This window comes from Sturnus vulgaris, chromosome 1 (assembly GCF_052056855.1).
Source record: "Sturnus vulgaris isolate bStuVul1 chromosome 1, bStuVul1.hap1, whole genome shotgun sequence".
Lineage (NCBI taxonomy): Eukaryota > Metazoa > Chordata > Aves > Passeriformes > Sturnidae > Sturnus > Sturnus vulgaris.
In genome coordinates this window covers 8,001,583-8,023,511 of record NC_142243.1, presented here as the reverse complement: position 1 = coordinate 8,023,511, position 21,929 = coordinate 8,001,583, and the positions used below count along the sequence as shown (strand labels likewise).

The window sequence follows — 21,929 nt, the reverse complement described above, 5'->3', positions numbered from 1 at the left end:
ATCACATTTTCAACAACAGAATCCCAATAAACTTTGCACCTATCTGACTGTATTCTCCAATGTGTAAAGCCCCTCATCTGGAAATACGTTCATCCAAGAAGGGGCAGGACATCATCAAGAATACCAAGTCAATCTGATCCTTCATCCTTCCTGTTACCCTGAAAGAAATGATGCTGCAAGTGAAACACATCCTTTTGTTGTCAACCATCAGTCTCTGCCTACTGGGGTTTCAAGTAGCTGGATTAAAGGAAGACTTTCTAAGAGGAAGTTTGGAACAGCACTCCCTCCACTAGAATTTCTATCTACCATTTGCCTGCAGTGACTGCTTTAAAATTCACCTTAATATGCAAATACCATTGAAGATTTTAGAATTATGCTCATTTATCTACAGAAAGCTCCTGATTTCTAACACATTTTCACATTTTCCTTATGTGTGTAAGTGTTTACTTAGCATAACTGTACTGCTACAGATTAACACTGAGATGGCCACTGCTCTCAGTCACTGCAGGAGACTCATCTTCCAATACATGCTCTCTAATAAAGAAGATTAAATTTCTACAGTGACTTAAAACATTGTATTTAATAATATACTGCACACCTATTAGCAGGAAAATTCAGGAGTCTAGCCAAAGACTCTTTCAGTAAAATGAATGGCACAAAGGGAGTTCATATGAAGCAGCTGCCATCAATACACAGAGCAAAGAATGTCCTTGCTGAATGCAGGTTTTACCACCATTCAACAATCGATCACTCATTCTCCAGGGCTGCTCAGTCTAAGAAAACATCTGGACTTTTACAATGAAATAGAAAAGAAATGAATGTGCACATAAAGTCAGCAGATATAAGATCTAAAAAACACAAGAACCACCCTCCCCCTTACAAATCCAATACTGAAGCTCTCCTAACCTGTAGGAGGTACACAAGTTTCTGGAAAATGAGGACAAAGACTGAAAAAACAGACTATGAACAATATCAAGCAAGAGACCTCCAACAGCTGCAGTGCCATAGACATAGTGGTAAAGCTGAGAAGAGCCTAAAGCTGCCCAGTAACGTGAAAAAAAACTCCACAAACAGAAGAAAGAAAATACACTGGGATACTTTTGACATTAGGCAAAAGCACAAACCCTCGGTCGTCATAACCAGAATTACAATCACATTTGCTTACTTAGAAAAGATGTGGTACTGTTTCACAGGGGCAGAGAAAAGGCATCTAGAATAGTCTAAAAGCAATTTTTGCTTCTCATTAGACAGTAACTTACTTTGGTAGTGCTAGAAAAATGCACAGAAGGTACAAATCCACAAGTAAAGGCTCTTTTGGAGTGTTTCCAAGTAGTCTGTCCTGATGCATAATTTGGTGGGAAGCACCACAGGGAAAAGCAAAATAAGCTCTGATACAGCTACTACAAAGCCATCTGTGAGAAGCACAACACACCTCCCTATTGCTGGCAATATTCTACCCTGCCAAACTCCTACTTTTCATTGGTCAAATCAATGACGCAAAGACAGCACTGGCTAGGAGTTCTGCTGATGTGAAGGGGGAAAAATACAGAAAATCTAATAGTAAGTATGTATAAATATTTATTTAGTCTGTCTTGTCCCAAAATAATCAAAAATCAGAACTATGCAGGTGGCTCTTTTTCTGACCCTCTTTGGGAATAAACACTTCCTAAATAAGCAGTAACATGAAGAGCTTTGCTGAGAGCTACCCTCAGAAGTGTAGCCCAAATGTTTGTGTTAACTTAGAGGAAAAAACATATTTGCAAATCAAAATAAGTGATTCTGTGAAAGGAAAATTGAGGGCATCTATCTTGTCAAATAAGGACAGCAACTGGTATATTTCACAGAGTAATTACATTGCAAGGAGTGTCTCAGTACCCTCTCACCAAAACAGGTAGATGGTCCTGGGAAATTTCCAAATTGTAGTACTTTCCCAGTTTTGAAAACTGACATTTATAGTTTTTTGAAAAATCATGTTCTCTTTTCAGTTTCCATTTTTACTGCTCTTCTCAGGCTTTACATTAGAATAGCAAACATGATAAAAGATGAAAAGGCTTTGCTTGTTCAGTTGGTCACAGTCCAACAACATTATGTCTTACTTCAGGCAAAACATTTGTTTCAAGCTTCAAGAAAAAAAAAGAGCAGCCAGAAGCACATTTCCATGAAGTGATAAACAAACAAATTGTTCCATCTCTGGCAAAGAATGAGATGAGTCACGCTTGCATGACTGGGAAGGTGTTCAGAAAGCTCACCTTGCACAGGCGTCACTACCGTCCCCTTGAAATGCGGATTTATGTGTATGTTCTTCGGTTGCTGAGGTGTCACTGGAGGGGGAGTCATCATTATTCGAGGTGTTTCTATCTGAGGGGGCATATGTAGCCCTGGAGGAGGAGAAGAATGATGCTGATGCTGTAAAGGAAGCAGAGATTGTAACTGTTGCTGCTGTTGCTGTTGTTGCTGCTGCTGTTGTTGTTGCTGCTGCTGCTGCTGTTGTTGCTGCTGGAACAGACTCATAACAGGTTGCTGGTGTGTTGGAATTAACCTCTGTGAGTGAGTCTAAAGTCAGACAAAAGAACAGAGTCACTAGGCTTTAAAGTTAAAATATCCTGACATAAATGAGCACAAAACCAAGACATCTCTGGAGAACAATTAAAGCCAATTATGAACAGAAAAACTTCTTTTCCCTATAATCAACTGGAACTACTAAAAACCATCAGCACAGGAGAACAAAGGAGCAATCAAAAACATTCATAGGAAGGAGGGGACAGCAAAGAAGCACAGGGAATGCACACACATTCAATCATTTTTAACAGTGAAACTGTCTGGTTTCGTATGTCAGGGTTTGCATATGTCAGTGTTATTAACTAAAGTAAGGTTTATGTGAAGATCACTAGAAATCTGAGTCCTAGTATCAAAACAAATCCACTACCTTTTCTCTCATGTATAGAAGAGCCTCTCTGAGGTAACAGGGCTAGCACTAGCAAGAAAAGTCAAAACACAAATTCAGGTATCAGTGCAGCACAAATTCAAATACTCTTTAATATCAGTGCAGCACATCTATCCATACTGCTTGAAGAAAAAACTCATTTGAAGATACCTTCCAAAGGTATCTTTCCAAACATAGAACAAAGTCTCTTGCTGCTCAACTCTCAAAAACAAATGGCCAAAATCAGTGCTAATAAAAAAGTATTGTGTCTCTTTTCAGAGACATTCTTCTGCCTCTCAAGTCAGTTACTAGATCTCAGCTCTAGTCCAGTACTTTCCAAATGGCAGTGCAAGAAGAGACCCAAAGAGGCAACCTTTTAGCAACAAAGGTGTGACATGGTTTCTTTCAGCAGCAGCACATAAAAAGCAAAGCAGCTACATAGTATGCACAGGACACCGTGATGAGGACAAAAATATTTACATTTAAAATCAAAATTACTTGCAAGGACTGCAGCAAAACAGAAAAAAAAATTCAACCTCCACTACTTAAAAAACATGAAATATACTACTGCAGGGCTCTCAGAAATGAGACAGCCACTGACTCCTGCCAGTGACCATCACCTACTTACTGCTGTTGGAAAAAATCATCTTTGTTTAACACAGATGACCTTGTCCTGCAAAAACATACACAGACTTTGTTCCACAATCTCAGCTTCCAGTATATTTTATGATGGTGAACAAAAAATAAGTGTTGCCCTCTTGATCACTTGCTGCTTGGTTTTGGTTTTTTTAAGGCTTTTTTGATGGAAAAAGTCTTTTATATTGTGATATAAAGCACAGCAGAGTAAAATAAAGTAGTAACACAGCTAAATTTCATTTGAAATCCCAAAATAATAACTTATCTAGTAGTGAAGTGGTGATTACTGTCCTAGGGTTTTATTTACCTCCATAGTGGCATAGGTTATATGCAAATAAGTTTTTTAAAGAAAGATCAGCAAAAATATTACCTTGACAGAACCCAGTAAGTATTTTACAGAATCGTATTTTTTAAACTACATTATTATGAATAATGTGGGACTGAACATGTTTCCATGTAGCATGTGGACTTCTTAGAGGAATTCAGTTTTTCCTCCATCCTCATGCAAACCAGCAGCTAAGTCTGACTGATTCATCAGTGAAAATGCACTTTTGATTTGGAGTCTTGAGATTGCTCAAGGTGAAGCCAGTAACAGGACTAAGCACATACTTTACAATCATCACACCACACAAAACCCCTACTGCCTAACAATGCCCTGAAACAGCAGAAGGTCTACACTGGAATAAATATTCCACCTTTGCAAAGATTCATGATTTAAAGTGTATTTCTCCACAACTTCCTGCAAGGATGCTCAAGGAATACTAAGGATTTAAAAGGTACCATTGCTGATGGCTGGTTTGGTAGCAGTGCAGGCCTGTGATCCTTCATTCTTCCCCTATCATTATTGTCTCTCCTTTGTTCTCCCACTCCATGGCACATAACTGAGCCTCCTCTTCTCCCTCCTCTCCTGGAGCCGTATCGCCCCTGCTTAAGCTGCCTTTCCCTCTCTTCAAATTCACGTAAAGCTGCTTGGGCTTCTGCAGAAAGCTCTGTTGAGAGAGAAAGGGGGAAAATATTTTAGCTTTGTGCTGAAAAGGTGGAAAACACAATGACAAATAAAACACTGTCAGAACTGCAGAAGAATTCTTGCAACTAACATAAAATTTGCAGGCACTTTGATCTCCTTTAGGTGGCATGTTAACATTTCATTAAAGACATCTTTAAAAGGAAAAAGCCCAGATACTTGTGTCTTTTGCACAGGCAAAAAGCAGCAGATAAATGAAACAAACATGAACAAAAAGGTTCGGTTGTTTTCTTTTTGAAGATGGTATCAAAGTCTGCCTTCTGCTCCAAGAGGGGACTGTGGCTCCTCTCGAAGTTGTGTTATCTTTAACATCTCCTTATCTGCAGATATCAGGCAAGACAATGAATCTGCAGTAAACTTTACTGTAAAGGATCTTTTGAGTCTTCCACATAAACAGATTTTACGCATCAGACTGCACATTGTCCTGTTCCAAAGGAGGACATTCACCTTGCTGAAGTGTTTCTAGTACATAACTACTTATTTTTTGTTTGCATGTGATATAAGAACCAGCTGTACTTCACAAGTGGTAATTCCACTGAAGAGAGAACACACATTAAAATCTGTGCTCAGCTCAAGTCAAACACATGGCTGCTGATAACACCCACCCAACTCACATCACAGGTAAACACCAGAGAACACATGGTACTCAGCAAAGATGACAAATCTGCTGGAAACCTTGGACAATGCTGACGACATTAAGGAAGAAATGATGCAGTAACAGACCCAGGTAATGAAATAGGAAATACTGAAAACATACTTGAAAATACAGAAAAATCTACAAGAAACTTCAGGAAACACACTATGAAAGTGTAAGCAGAATCATTCACCAGGTTTCAATCACTTACAAGGGGTAATAAACTAACTCAAATATGCAGCTGAATCTTTTGCCATGTGCTAGTCAGATCCTCTGTTACCCCTAATGGTGATTTATTTCTGCCTCTAACAAGGCAAAATTAAACTACTAAAAACAAACATGCTTCTGACAAACGAAAGCATATTTTGAATTAATATGGTATTTACTTGTCAATACTACACACAGTGACCATAGTATCTGAGTATCAGACTTAAAGTAATCAGTATCTGGCAGGAGACATTACTACTACGTCTCCACACCACTAGACAGATATCCTCTCCCAAGAATACATAACTAAATCAATTAGAAAACTCTTACAATTTCTTGTGAGTCTAAAGGCCAAAGCTACTTAAACCACCATCTTAAACATCTTCATAAGTAATCTCTATTAGTCTTTGAAGTCGAGGATTGACAGAAGGGCAGAAAAGGGTGAGCACTGAGCATTCCCTCTGTGGCAGTTATTCTTACTTGGCTACAAAAACTACCTGCATGACTGAGCTGCAAAGACTGCAAATTTGCATGTCCCAGTTTTCAGAAGTATTCAGCTCCTCCACAAAGCAGGAGCTTTTCCATTTTTAAGAGTTCTGAATCTGCTGGTGGCCTGTAAGAACACAGCACACATGACAGACTTCTAAAAGCCCAGGATCTGCCCAAGTTTCCTATTTCATTTTTGCACGTTGGTGATGAGACAAGTTTCTCTACCTCCTTTTCTCTCCACTCTGACACCACAACTGAATGGCATAAAGCTTTAAATACTCTTATGAAATGCTACCTTTGCCCTCAAGGGACCTGCACAGCAGAGCCCAAGACAATCAGGCTTTATCAGGAAAATCTTACAGAATCCTTAGAATGAGGGAAGGAACCACAGTCCCTCAAGTCTTAGGTATCAAATGTGCATTTCTGACAAAAATGAAGAGAAATTCACTCTTGTCCAAAGCAATCAAAAGCATTACATGCAAGTAAAACAACTGCCAAAACTATCTTTGGCTGACAGGGATCAAAAAAGCTGGTTAGATGGGAAAAACTGAGCTTTGATTTCAAGTCTCCTCCCTCTCCACACTTGCAGCAAGTTGTGTATCTTCAGAAAACCACAAACATGCAATGGCCAACGTGGGCTTTGACCTGACCTGCCTGAAACACAGACTGCTACTTCCCATATATCCATGGGGGGAGAGAGTGCCACCATGTTACAAAAGAATAACTCTCCCTTATTCAGAAATGATCCAAGTCCTGCAGGGCATCCTGGGCATGCTGCTGCTTGGACAGTTGTTTTGTTTTCCCAGGAATAGGACAGGCAGGGCCAATTTCTCTGCCATCTTTCACACTACAACCCTGAACTCAGCAAGGCTGTAGCCTGGAAAATAAAGTTCAGTCATTGCAACAAATGCCTACCACTGATGGTCAAGCAAGATAAGAACCAAGTTCCTATTAAATAGCTTAAAAGTCACACCTGAGGAAAGCAATTTTTAATGAACCTGGAACAGAGCTAGGCTTCCTAAAAAGCAAGACCATGGCCAAGTCTCTCAGCCTCTTGAGCAAACATTGAAGGCCACTGAATAGAAAGAACTTTGGAAGAAAGAATGGGCTGCTCCCATTCTCCCATTGCTCCATTGCTGCAAACAAAATTACTTCAGAGCACTGTGCTGATTAAGCTTGAGGAAGGGATGACAGCATCCATACAAAGTCAAGTTTGTCAATTTTGGATGTCCAGAATCACTCTCTTTAAAATACATTAATTATTTTCCTCCTCACTTTACAAAAAATTTCTCAAACTTTTAAGGCCACGTCCTTAAAGGCACAGTCTACATGCTCAGTTTTTCAGCCAGAGTAGGGAACACATATAACATCAACTTTAGAAAAAAAAAATCCCCCAAAAAAATCTCACACAAATCACAATCATACTACACCTATGACCACAGAAGTACAATATAACCATTGGATTTTAAAAATAAAAAAGATTACATAAACATCAAGCATACTTCCCCCACAACATGTCACTGAGGGCAACTGTCCCACCTGCAAAGAATTTTGCTTAACCACGTAAGTGCAGGTTCAGAACTTTCTTGCAAAAGTTAAGACTGATGCCATGAGCACCTCAAGTGCTGCATGTAGCTACACATCACCACACAGCCAAAATATAGTCAACTCTTTTATGAGGGGGGCTGCATACTGAATGATACTCTGTGCTTCTGGAAACAGAGCAACTGGACAAATTTAAAATACTCACTTTAATTTCCTAGCCCAGCCTGAAATCTCAGCCACAAGGCATCACAGTGAACATAAGCCAACTAAGCAGGACATAACAAGTACTGCCACATCCTACTGACCTTTGTTAGCACTTGGCAATTGGTTCTGCATAAGTCTAAGGGTTTGGGTTGTGTATTTTTTATTAGATACAGAGGGAATACTTTACTTTGGTAATACCAAAGACATTTTTCCTCTCTACAGTCCTTAACAGGTAACTACATCCCGAGAATAATGACAATTCCCACTCTGAGAAGACTTCACCTACAGGCACTGAAAGAAGATATGTATTTCTTATCAAAGGTGACAAACTTGGTATTGCTAGAAATCAATTACATATCTGTCCTACAATATCTCTCTTCTGAACTTTGAAAAACCATTCTTTACATTATCTAGGATGAAAAAATGTTTAGGAAATAGCTACCTTATTGAGAACACTATTTTTACATCTTTTTTACCATCTTTTTACTTTTTTTACACTTGGTCTCATCTTGACTGTACAGTTCTCACACACACAGTTAATGCAGTGAATCAGCAATTATTTTTCTCGTGTCTCTAAGTGTCAAGATTAATTTCACTATTGCTGGTAATAAAATGGTTTCAAATGACATCTTTAATCAGTAAGTAAGAATGCACTCCTCCAATAGAGACAAGCTGTCACAAAAGGTCACCAAAATGTGACAGGATGGAAATTACGTTTGTAACTTCAACTGAAATGTTAATTCCTCTTTAAGTGTTTTCTGAACTATGTTCATATTTTAGAGTAAGGAGATGTAGGTCTGCAATTAAATTTCGTTTTTAAACCATAGCAGGTGTAAAAATTTGCCCTATAATCTTAAAAGTAACCAGATATTTATATGCAAACAGAATTTTTTGTGGTTTAACCTTCTACCACATGGTCAGTTATCTGGTCTCTATCAACAAATTATTAAGAAAAACTAGTATGAATAGAAACCATTTCACAACAGCAATATCATGTTTTTGCCAAACATACGTTTCAAAGAGCTACATCCCAGATCACTCAGAATTACACTTAAAAGTCTAATTCAAATCACTGTTCCTTTAACAGTCAAACTCCACTACAGGTGTTCTCCTTATTGGCTGGTCCTGTTTTTATATTAAAGTAAGGAATAAATCCACAGATACATGATAACAAATGCAACTGGCATTTACCTTGCAATTATGTGCAGAAATTTAGTTACTCCAGTGCACTTTTGTTTTCAAAATATTCTGTTTTGTAAAGCCACTAGCACCTTTTGTATAAGCACTATATGGTCTCTAACTGATTTGGAGAAATATGGTCTTATGGTTGCAAACACATTTGGAATGCACCTCAGCTGAAATACCCTTTGCCCTTTCCTATCATTCATCACAGCTCTGCAAAACAATCCACTGCCACAAAACCTCACCCAAAGTTTCTGGAATGTTTCTCCTTTCTCTTGTCACATCTGAGAGCCTGATGATCGTTCCTTCTTTCCGTTCAGTTTTGAAACGTAATCGTCCAGATTCTTCATCATCATCCTCCTCTTCATCAGATTCTTCTTTTGTTTCTTCTTGAAGTTCCAGAGATCCAATAGCTGCCTAAATCACAAAAACCAGAGGATATGCAGCCTCAAAAAACCAAGGCTCTTGTAAACAGTATCAAAAGCAAATCTTTCTTTAAAAGCTCCTTTCCATAGATTTTGCTGGCATTATACATTGTGTTCATATATAATTCAGTGAACATTTAAGAACTTGATGATTTTTTAAAATAAAAATATATGTACAACATAATAAAGTAAAATCTATTTAGAAAACAAATTTGCTGTAATATTTAAGGGAATATTGAAATTCCAGTTAGAACCTCCATCGGATTAGTAGGTACTTCTGCACACAGATTGACATTTTATCACTGAATTAACTACGATGCAAACCTTGGTTACTGCCGGATTCAAATAACTGGAACAGTAAAATCCTCATTTTTTCATCTTTTAACAACTGTTAGTACCATGCTATTAAAAAAACCCAACCAACCAACAACAAAGATAACCTTGCATCTCAATCCCATTCCTCTAGGTATGTATGCCTTTACTTTCTTCCTCAAATACTTGCAAGTTTCAATTCAGTAATTGATAGGGAGAATGAGAATAGGATTGGATAAATTTGAAAATACTAAATTTGTATTCGGGACGCTACTGGAATGCTTCTGGAATTTACTTTCTAGTTCTCTCCAGAACAGAGAACTTCTATTTAAATAAAACAATGTTCCAAATGAAAATGGATCCCTCTCCTTCAAATTAACAGAAACAACAAAAAAAAAATCATTTTCCCATGCAGGCCTGATGAAAATGTCCAGGGTATTACACAAGTTATGTTGGATTTCTACAGCTGAAAATTAGAGGTGTTCTAATATCATGTGATTCTCCATAAAAATTTTTGGCTACTGTGTATTTGATTATTTCTTGTACAAGCCTACTTGTTCAGTTCTTACAGCCTGCACATGCATTTTAATTCTATGCAAAGCCACTAAATACATCATAAATTTTATGCTGCTTGAGGACAGATAAAAAATTAGCCCAATCTAACATGCAAAAATGGTTTAATCTTCTAATTAACGAGATCAGTGCAGAAATTTATATGAGAAAGACACAGCAAGTGTGACAGTCAGGTGGACAGATATTAAACCACAAATCAAGAAAGAATTAATGGCATAACTGTGCAAGAGATTGCAAATTTCTCTATCCAGCAGCATAACCTCATCCATAACCAAAAAGAAATGTCGGAAGCAAGATCAGAGACAAGATAACCTGGTAAGAGAGCTTCTGCTTTAGAAGACCTATAAACCTTATGAACTCAAGCTCAAAGCTACTCCAGCTTTGCTCTGCTGAATAAATGATGTGTATACTTAGTTACAGGGCTTTAATGGGTTACTGATCCCAAGCTATGTTTTATCCATTCCAGACAAATCTTTAAGCACTACATTTCCTGACCTCACAAAACTGCTTGAAGACATAGCTAAGAGAACAGCCCAATTTTACAAAATGCTTTAAGGCTTCCACGTTACAAATGTATTTCTTTTGGTGCAACAACTTTATCGCATTTAAAAAAAAGCAGGTAAAAACAGGAGGCAAAAGAAAAAAAAATACCTTCAAGACTGAAAGAAATCCAAACCTCAAAAGCAAATCCAAACTGAGCACCACTGGTCTAATTAACATATCCACATATAATCAAAATACCTTTGAGGGCAAGCAGTTGATACTTGTGGAACAGAGGAGGGAAGTTAGCAAAGAAAGAGATGCTAACATGGTTTAATGAAAACAAACAACACCGATAGACAGGGTTGGCATTTTACTTTGAAAGGAGGGACTCCCAAAAGAGCGAGGAGTAGCAATATCTCTATCAAATCTGTGTTTTTATAAATATCACAAACCCTGTATTTTTACTGTCTTGCTGCTTCTTTCTAGAAACTTTCCTTTCAGGAGCAGGATTTGGAAGTCAGAACTGGAGCAGCTGTTTGGCAAGACATGCTTACACTACACTGAGCCTCCTGCTTTACTCTAAAGCATAAACCCCAGACACATCCACGGCCCTTGAAAGCTACACTGGAATTCTGGTTTGGAGTCAAAGACTCATCTCAGTCATGTAATCTCATCTGTGAGTGCTAAACTTAATCGTGCAAGTAGCTCAAACTTCAGAATCAGGACTAGAAAGGGTAATGAAGTCTACATTGTCCTGAAAACTTCTGATATGTTTTAATGAAATGCTCTAAGAAACAAACCTGTACAAAGTCTGCTACATTTTGACAATTATTCGTTCTGGAAAAAAAAAATCTATTCTAAAAAGAAAATATTCAAAGTTCTGACAGACTATTAGACAACTACTTACCTACAGAACAATTAAAAACAATCTCAAACTTTTCTAGACTAGCACTATTCTACTCTTTACCTACTTATGCCAATTCTGAAGTCTTGGTCTGACTCACTTTATTCATCAGCATAATGCTCATGCCACTCATTAACCAGCAACAGCCATACAAGCATTAAATATCAAAGACAAAAAAAAAAAATCAAAGGAGCCAATGAAAAAGTACACGAAGTCAAGGCAGTACTGGAGAATGTACAAGTCTGATTACACCAATTATTGAGGGATTTATGCAATGGAGACACAAACATGTCTGACAGCCACCCATCCGTTCTCTCCACAGAGCCCCAGGAAAGGTTGGCTGAGCAGGGTAGCAGCACACACCCTTCCCCTGCAGTTTGTTCTGCAGCTGTAAAATGCAAAATTCCTACATGACCTTTTCCAGCTTCCAGTGCAACAGAAGGAGCTGTTTTGCCAAGATTACAGCATGAATGGATTCTATGTTTCAAAAAGACAACTGCAGACACAGAATTAAGATATATTATTACTTACAGGATTGGCTTTAATACTTGCTAATTGTGAATATCTCTGCATATGTATAAACAGTCCTTGAATGGCCACTTGAGGTCCCTGGACTGGACTCACCAGCCCAGGCTTCCCAGCAGCTCTCCTCAAAGGCAGCTTTACACTTCCCACTATGACACTTTGCACAAAGCTACCAAAGAGCTTTGCTGACCCTTACATAGAAACAGAATGACCTTTCTTCTGCCACGAGGTCAGGGGTTCCTGCAATCCTCATTAAATAACTATTCCCTAAATCCCAGCCACTGAGCAGAGCTCCTCACGCTGGGTTATGATCTGCTATGGAGAAGGAGGGAGTGTTCCTGCCCTCAACAGCTCACAGGCAGCTGCAGGAATGGCAACAGATACAGCTCAAGGGAAGCTGCAGAAACACAGACAGCATGATCCTCTCAAACATGGGATCCTCTCCCAGTGCTCAGGAGAGTTTTGTGCCAGGGATTTCTAAGATGTACAAAACCAACTAAATTAAAGGTGAAATAAAGAACTTTTAAACAAGCCATAAAAAAGGAAGTGGAGGCATCTACTACAGGTTAACACTGAAGAAGCTGCAATTGTTTAATCCCAGGAGATCAAGAAATAACAGTGCAGGTAAGAGGATATTATACCTATTCCAAGGGCACACCTATTCCACAGATGAAAAATGGAACCAAAAAAATAAATCTAAATGCCTTAAAATATGTTTAAAAATTGGCTGCTTTAATTCACACTCTTCTCACTGCTTTCCTCCAGGTTGGCAGGTAGTGGTTCCAAACTTGAACAACAGAACTGAAGTGCAGAAGTTTTGGCTAAACACAGATGGAACAATTCAGACAGACATATTGGCCTTTTTTTTCCAAGCCTATAGCCTATTAAAAGCAGCATGCAGCACTCCTTCATGAAATGGTTTCTTGATTAAAGTACTCTTCATTTCTTATCAGCCTAACCCAAGAAACAGGTTAAATTATGCAACAATAAATCCCCTACCATTGACTTCACAGATTACTTTCAACATAAAACAAAGCCATTATTAATTCTATTTCATGAGGTTTAATTTTTATGAACATTTCACAGAAGTAATTAGTGATATTTTTCCTCTAAAATATTTAGGACATGATACCTCATGTGGCTGTTCTACCACACCTATCTGCTGCTGAAACTTCTGGGTGTTGGTTTTTGCTTCATACCTTAGGAAGGCAGAAATATTTTATGAAGCACTGCTACATTTTTCAAGGAAGCCAGACAGTGTTATTTTAAGTACTGTTTCAAAAATAAACTTTACCTACCTATTCCTCACTTCTCCCACTTGAGTGCCACTTTGTCTCACCTCCGTTTTTCCATTGTCTCCCCCCATCATATTCCAATTCTCCAGTCAGTAAGCTTTTCTCTTGGTTTACAAAAAGATTTCTTCAATATAATCAGTATAATATATTCAATATTATAATCTATTAAATATAATCAATATAATCAGAGGCTTTAGCTGGTTTTAACGTGGTAACCACTTAAATAATAACTCTGTTATTCAGATGCCAAATGCCAACCACAAGATAATAATGCTCTTCTTTGTACCACATCCATTACAGCTCCACTCGTGTTGCAGGAGGATGCCAATCCTGTTTACAAGCACTGAATATTATGAGATTTCAGGAAAAGTGCTGTTATATAACACTTGAATAAAGAATAAAACTCTTCAGAGCTGGAGGCAGGCACCTAACCATGCAATGAGCAGAAGTGAATACTTTACAAAGACTCTCTGACATGGTGGTATTCTTCTTTAGAGAGTCCAACTCTGAGCCTACTGCCAAATGGAAGTAAGATCCATGCAAAATAATGGAGGAACAATAAGATGGTACCATGTTGGAAAAAAGAAATGCAACAATCTACAAACCATGAGAATAGAGCCAAAATGTAGAGTACCTGAAGGTATAGCCAAAACATTCAACCTACACAATGAACAAATGCCATAAAAGCTCAAGTTACAAAATCAATTAAAAACTTGCATTGATGGCACCTTTTGAATGACACAAATTTAATTCTGAATGGGACAAATTTTGACAATGTGATTATTAGAGAATTCTCACTCTAGAGTTCATACTCTCAAAATGAAGGTGTGCTTTTTTACAGGAATAAGTTTGGCAGTGAATCCCAGCTATGTATTTAATTTTACATGATGTGTGTTGTGTCCATCATCTCAGACTGTGGCTGAAGACACCACAAATGCATTAGTTCACCTCCAAAACGAAAGTGTGCATCATGAATTCAGTGAAGGAATAGAAAGTGTTCAAGGATTTCACAGCTCTTTTGAAGGGTAGACTTAACACTTGGGAAGTAGGAAATTAACTACGTGTATTGGTGCAAGATGTTATGCTTGCAACAGTGAAGGCTGAACAATGCAGGTGGTCCCTTTCAATGCAGATCTCCCCCTACCAAAAAATGTTGTTTTCCCAAGATAGGTTTGATACAACTGGAGCATCACAGCACACCCAGTTGTCAGAACTTCATACAGTCATGCTGCTGTGTCTTTGAGGAATTAATTTCCTGATGAGTTAAAGCTCCAAAGAGGAAATACATTCTGACTACACTTCTCAGCAGGTAATCCATTCAATCCTATTTAATTAAGAACTGGAATAAAAGTAATATTAAAGCAGATTCCTGGTGGGGAAAGGAAAAAAAAACTTACATCAAAAACTTGCTGCAAATTAAAAACGGTTGTGATACTCTCGCCTACTAACAAAAGGAAAAACCTTGCCACAGAGTTAAAGTGGCAAGATAAAAAAGCAATTCTTTTACGAAAGCTTGCAGGTGCACAATATATGGCATTGCACAGGCATGACACAGGATCTCTGTAATTTTTGTAAGGTTAATTAATTAGTATATCTAGCCAGTACATCCAATAGGAAATCAGTTATCCCAGTAACCCAGCACTCGGCCAGCTGGTCCAGGAGCTTCTTTGCCCTATTTTCTTGTTATGTCTGACAGGTTCTGGTAAGACATAAGATGTCCTTGTTAGGAATTCTCTTCTTAAGAATAAGACTAAACAGAATTCAAAGAATGTATGGTAAAGGTTTGTTTAACTGTGAGAGAGGGCAGGAAAAATATTAGAAGCTATACAAACGTATATTAAAAATCTACAATGCTATAAATATATGAAAAATACATAAGCTAAAAAAACTTTAGGCATCACTACCAGGCTATAATTAGTGAATGCATACTTGGCAGACTTTGGCATAAGCTTTTTTATTGCAAATGAAGGAACTCATCCATTTTCTTCATCAAAGGAGATAAATTTCACAGGAATTGCACTCTCAACACAACTTTCAAAACAACAATCTCACCTTTGCCAGTCTAAAATAGAAAACCTTCCATGCTTACACTCTTCTTCAAAGGAACATACCAAAGATACCCAAGAACTGTATTTACATCCCAACAGCACCAGAGATCCATCTGGTAAAGGGAAGCACCACAGTTCTTAGAGATTTAACAGACTGCAGTACAACTCTCAATTCCTACTCAAACGGGCCCCTGAAGTTTCTAATGTTGAAGCCAAGACTAAATATGCACATTCTGGGCTCTCTCTTATGATTTTAATCCCAAGGGGAGAGGAGATCTGATGTATCTGACAATACAGATGCTATAACAGTTCATTTCATACATGGAATTCTACCACCAATAATTCAACATTGGCAAAGTTGCATCAATTCTTACCCAGCAGTATGTACAATTCTACAAAATCAAATTGCAGCAGAACCAGTTATTTAGAGTTTCCATTAAATTAATGACATACCTCTTCTGATTCATTAGGCATTGTCTGGGATTCTTCCAACCCCTCCTCAGCTGCATACTCTTCTTGTTCTTCCATTGCTTGCTCATTATATGATTGCATGTAATCTTCATCCTAAAGCAGTAAACAGGAAGGTGAAAAGACACAAGGCCAACTGAACGGCATTGCTACAGCTTCCAGAGTGGAAGAAAAGTATGGCCTCTCTCAGAACAGTCAACTGTGAGTGATATGGCACACATACAGCATAATTAGCAAGGCTTTTAACTGGACAATAATTTCAGTATTATCAAAACTGAAACAGTTTCCATTCATACCCCAGCAATGTCATCATAAAGATCCCAGTCAATACTGTTTGCCCCAACTACTTCTATACCTCTGCATCCACTGATTGCAAATTCATGAAGCAAACACTACAGGACTTTCCTGTACGAAACACCCATCTATAGCACATATACATTAACAACAGATTTTACCCCATCAAATATAAACATTCTTAAAGCATTCTGCAAGTGCTTACATATGAGTGGGTTCAACTCTGAAAAAATATGAACATAAAACAAAAGCAAAATCTTGCTTAAGTTTGCTTGTATTTTCAAATGCCTCATTGATCATATATAGTTTTAATTAAATCATTTCATTAGCAATTAAAGCCAGTGCATGTTCTTAATGCACTTACGCTGCTTAAATTATATTGAATTATGCAGGTGACATTTTCTGAACTAACCTCCAATCTCTTTATTCAGTTTTAGACAGCTCTCAGTTACAAAAAGGATGAACAAGCAGGACATCAATCACTTTGGGATATTAGCACCTTAAAGATGTCTTTAGCAGGTCAATAATCTTTTCACCTTCGGAGGACTTTATCAGATCTTGTCTAAAGCCTGGATAAAAGCTTTTGCATTAAGTACTTCTAACAATTGGCAGTGTATCTCCACCACACAAAGCTGTTTTCTTCCTTAAGGATACAATCCTCAAGGTCATGATTCTCAACTGCTTTCCAGCATGACAAAGGAGCATTACCTACCGCCAAACAAGCTGTCAACACAAACTTTGTCACAGCCTAGATAAAGAAACTGGCAGACAGTGATAATAGGTCTAATTTCCCCTCCTCCCTAGAGAGGTAAACAGATTTTAAATCAGTCTAAAACCCTATGCACGTGAAGCAATGTTATCTTTGAAGATACAATAGAAGGAAACTCACTGGAAATTCATCTAGGGGTTCATTGATTTCAAGGTCTAGCACTTCATCTTCTTCTCCGGGCTCTTCCCCATATTCTATTTGGTCTTCTGTCAGTTCAGGATCGTTGCCTTCATAATGTCCCTCCTCTGCATACTCGGAGGCATATTCTTCAGGTGCTTCAGACTTGTCATAACCAATTTCATCTTCCCCTTGGTCATACTCAGACTCATGTTCCAGTGAGGGATCGTTGATGGACTCTGAGAGTTCGTATGATGTCAGGATGCCAGATGTGGCATTGAGGCTCACTGTGACACCTGGAGAGCTGTGGGAAGGGAAAATTCAGATGCTAAAGTCTAAGTGGCAAATTCTCACAAAGATTTAGCAAAACAAAGCCAACAAACACAAAACCTCCAAGATGGTGGAGAGAATTATACCCCATACACTATTTGACTCCATGCCATGTTCTCATAATGCATACTAAAATGCAGCTTATCACCAGCTGCAGGCTATTTAACCAGGGGAATCAAACCAACCAGATGGTTTAGGAGGTCAAACTGGCAAAAGTCCTGCTTGGTAACCAAAGCAGACCAGATTCAAGTTTAATTCCAAGACTAACAAAAAAAATACACAAAATTACTATAATAGCATCTGTTTTCCCAATCTTTCAGAATGCACTAGTAAAATAATTTTACTTAATGTATTAACACTGCTCATTCTTGATTATCCTGAATTCAAACTTGCATTTTTATGACAGATTTAATGTTCTACTTAATATAAAAGAAATGGTCAAGAACTGTAATTTAAATGATTAAGATATTCCTAACTAGCACAGACACTGAAAAAAAAAAACTATATAAAAACTGGCAAGTTTATAACCTGCAGTCAGGTAAAGCAAAGCTAAGAGTTCACTGTTTACAAAAGCCAGTGCCATCAACACAAAAAAGCAACTAACCAACAGCAGCCTAGTCCTTGATTTGAGAGCTCCAAGTATGAGGAACACAAATAATTTTTTTTAAATAACATTCCTATTATTCTCCATTTTCCTAAGTTTAGGGGAACAAGATCCAGGCAGCTTTGAGATATTTGCATCTCTAAGAGGGAGAAGATTTAACACAAAAGTGAAGACATTAAGGCAGGATTATCATTATCCTCCCAGCTACAGAAGCATGAGGTTGACTGCAAACATAAGGAGAAGGGAAAGGCTTTTTTTAACAATAAAACCGATAAAAATGTAAAACTTGTCTACAGAAACCTGCTTCCACTAAGCAATATTATCACATTTAAGAAACTTTATCACACTACATTTTGTCACACAGCCATCCCTGCTACCCAGGGGTTTCGAGGAGGACACACAGCAAAAAAAACAGCCAAGAACTGTAAGGAGAACAGTCCAACCCTCACTCCTGCAGGGAGGAAAATGGCAGTAAATTAAGAGACTGATGGTGGTGCATTTTATCACATCCCCATCAGTCCAACATAAGGACAGGAGTCATCCTAATTACAGAAAAAGACAGGTGATCTCAGAGATGGAGATACACCTATGTATGCTATGCATGCACACACATTCATAGCCCTTCAGATGATACGCTCTGCGCAGCATGAAAGAAGGGAAAGCTGGAAAAACATGCCAAGAAAAGCAGCAACGGCACTGCATCACTTTGGCATCACAAGCATCTTCTCTCCTACTTCAGCCCAGCTTGAAAAGTAAAACAGGACACTCATTTTGATTTGTAATGCCCATAATTCGGCTGAGGAGCTGTATTACCAACAGGGTATTCACAGGGCAGGATCCTCAGTAAACTCTCATGGAAATATCTGCTCCAGCCTATTAAGCCTGCTCAAAATTTTCTTCTATGTACTTGTACACAAATACTTAAATCATAAATTCCCCCCTCAAGTCTTAGGAATTAAGACAGATTCTCAAAATAAAGATGGCAGAAAAGAACTATATATAAGTGATGCCTTTTCCTTGGTCCTAAAAATTAAGATCCAGACGCAGTTAAAGGATAAAGGGTTTTTACCTTGTTATTTCCTAAGGATCCTTATGGTGCACCTCTTCACCAAGGAGGAATGTGCCAAAATGCACACACACAATAAACTGCATACACAACTTTACAGACCTTACAAATTAGCATATCTAATACAGATGTCCAATGAGAGGCTTGAATGGATAGCGTGATATCCTCCCACCCCGAGGAATTCCTCCCTGGATGGGCCAAATACCTAATTTACAGGATGTGTTCTAGAGAGGACCTTGGCTTCTCCAGATAGTGTAGGGTCATCCAGCCTCTGACTACAAGGCCTTTAGGATGTTTGTTCTCCTGGCCTAACAGAATATTAAGACTACACTAAAAGGTCAAACTTAAGGAATTACAAGTATGCATGCTGAGAGTACTGAGGATACACGAAAGTGATATAAATGACATATAAAAGAAAAGGCAAAACATCTTGGCATCAGGAAAAGGAAGCTTACCACAGTAAGCAATACTGAGGCAGTAAAGAAAGCTCTGTAAGTGCTTATAATTAATTCTATATGTACAGCAGATGATAGAATTTCTTCTTATATGCTTTTTAGAGATTTGAATAAATTTTTTAGATCAAAATAAAAAATAATTTTACTGAAATGTTAGCAATGTCACTGAGTACATTATATATACATCACTAAGTAGCTGGCTAGGTAAAAAGCCACTATTTTAAGTATATACCAATAACTTTAGTTTAGTAGTTATTAGTTATCAGTCATAGGAGTCAGTCACAGCTTTGAGTTATCCAAAACGAGATTCAAAATAGAAATACCGAAATTCTTGTTCCTCTTCATTGTCACTTTGCAGAAGATCATCATTCAGCTCTTCATCTGACAAGTCTGACTGATTCTAGGTTTCAAAAAAAAGCCAATCATGAACATAAAAGATATAAACTTTTAACTAAGTACTCAACACTAAACACTTTCCCTGAAGAATACATCCCAATCTAAGACCATATCTTAAAAGAAATTACCTAATTCCATGAGAAAAAACACACAACACAAGATCACAAATCTTAAAATACATCTTTGACAATCCAATGGAAATTTACAGAACTCAAATTTGCTTGTCTATCAACACTTCTTTTTTACTGATCCATTCTCAAATACAGCCAAAGATGATAAATCACTCAAGATAGACCAGGAAGGAAGAAAGGTTAGCTCTTGTACACAGTCTTGTGACCTTGATGCATTGGGCAAGTCAAGAAAATGCATGAACTGCAGCTTCTAGAGAGAAGAGATAGGAGGCTGGAGGAAAGGATACGATAAAGAAAACTGAAAAATCATTATTAGTTTGTAAGTGAAGAAAAAAAACAGAAGAAAATACTGTGTCTCCTCCTAACCTGTCTGTCAAATTAAATAACTTTCAGTTGTTTCTTTTTTTTTTTTTTTAATAATTACACCCTATGGAGAGAGAACTGCAGTTCTGAGCAACATTTCCAACCCCTAAAGTAATAGGGCTAGAAAGGTTACACAATGATAGACTTATCTCAAAGGACTGGGATGAGATTAAGCAGAAGGAAGATTAGCCAAAATAACTCAGGGAAAACTTTCTGAGAAATCCATTATTACCCCACCACATGAGTCCATACCCACAGATACTGCCCTGTAACACGGTAAGCTAAAAAGAAGCATAGAAAAAGCACAAAAAATCCCATAATACACTGGAGAATCTAGTACTGGTTAGTATTCACATATATAATTTTTAAAGATAAGTAAGTAGCTTTATCATCCCCATTCAATGTTAACTGCTTCTGGTTTTGGTAACTGTGTAACAAACATCTACAATCATTATACTCCTGGAATTTTATTCTCTTCAAACCAGCACATGAGAATAAGAAACCTCCTATCTTTAATAGGAAATGCTTACAGAAGCTATAATAATTTAAAGAACTTAACTTCCAACATATTGAGGATGGTTATAAAAAACTGTAACAAATAAAACTCAAGTTCTTAATAGAGCTGAGTTTCTTAACAACCTATTCTTCTCCAATTAAAACTTCAAAAACTACTTTCAAAATTAGTTCATTTAGAAGATAAAATACAGAAAGAGGTGACCAGTAAATTTGATTTCTCAAACAGAAATTCTGTCTTCTCCTACTGATATCTGGCAAATCCAAAGATACATTTAGCTCTTTTCACAGTTCAATCCTGGAAATAGGTACCAGCAGGACGAGTCTTTAGCAGACATGGGAAAAAGTTGTTTATGTTCCCCAGTTTTAGCTGCTCCCATATTTTTCCCCTCACTTTAAGAGGGGAAATCCTCTGCCTGCTCATCAGGCAGCAAGGCAGCAGATCGTGCACACTGAGTGTGAACTTTCACAGACAACACTGACTGCTTTTTTATTTCATCTCTGGTAAATACTGCTGGTATTTTGACAAGTGATTTTTTAATAGCCAGGAAACTGGCACTTGGATTAAATTCTTCATCATGCTAATTAGCATTCAGAAGACATAATTGGGTTAAAAAACTCTCTAAGTTTTATTTTAAAAGCCTCGGAGGTATTTCACAAAAGGAAACAAAGTCCTGGGTGCAGAATGCTCTGGCAGTAAGGCAGATCTCAGGTACCTGTGGCTGTCAGGCTTTGGGAAGGTGACTGTAAAATACAAGAGGTCAAACCAAACACCTGAACTAGCTAAGCTGAACAACATTCACATTTTAATATCTTCAACAATTCACTTTAATGCACATCTCTTACCTTTTTTCCAGTTAGCAAATCCTCTCCAAGCAAGTCATCATCAAGTTCACTGAAAAACAGTAACAAATTTAAGAAGCTGACCTTTACAAAACAAAACAAAAAACCTTACAGGGCATATGCCTTAAACTGCCTCAAGGAGAATTGCTGTCCAGCCAGCACAAAGCCTAT

At 37.8% G+C, this 21,929-nt stretch overlaps 1 protein-coding gene across 5 annotated transcripts in view; it reads right to left on the bottom strand.

The window, feature by feature from the left end:
- The window catches only part of RBM33 (RNA binding motif protein 33), a 95,910-nt gene that overhangs the window by 57,729 nt on the left and 16,252 nt on the right, over positions 1 to 21,929 (bottom strand). For 4 of the 5 annotated variants that reach the window (XM_088158943.1, XM_088158969.1, XM_014872226.2 and 1 more), the window contains exons 3-9: positions 21,762 to 21,810; positions 19,836 to 19,912; positions 17,061 to 17,361; positions 15,863 to 15,973; positions 9,090 to 9,261; positions 4,340 to 4,548; positions 2,250 to 2,553 (exon numbers count right to left, since the gene is read on the bottom strand). In XM_088158943.1, coding sequence (XP_088015069.1) covers positions 2,250 to 2,553; positions 4,340 to 4,548; positions 9,090 to 9,261; positions 15,863 to 15,973; positions 17,061 to 17,361; positions 19,836 to 19,912; positions 21,762 to 21,810 — 1,223 coding nt within the window. The remainder of the gene's footprint in view (positions 1 to 2,249; positions 2,554 to 4,339; positions 4,549 to 9,089; positions 9,262 to 15,862; positions 15,974 to 17,060; positions 17,362 to 19,835; positions 19,913 to 21,761; positions 21,811 to 21,929) is intronic. The other variant, XM_088158964.1, reaches the window with a different exon arrangement.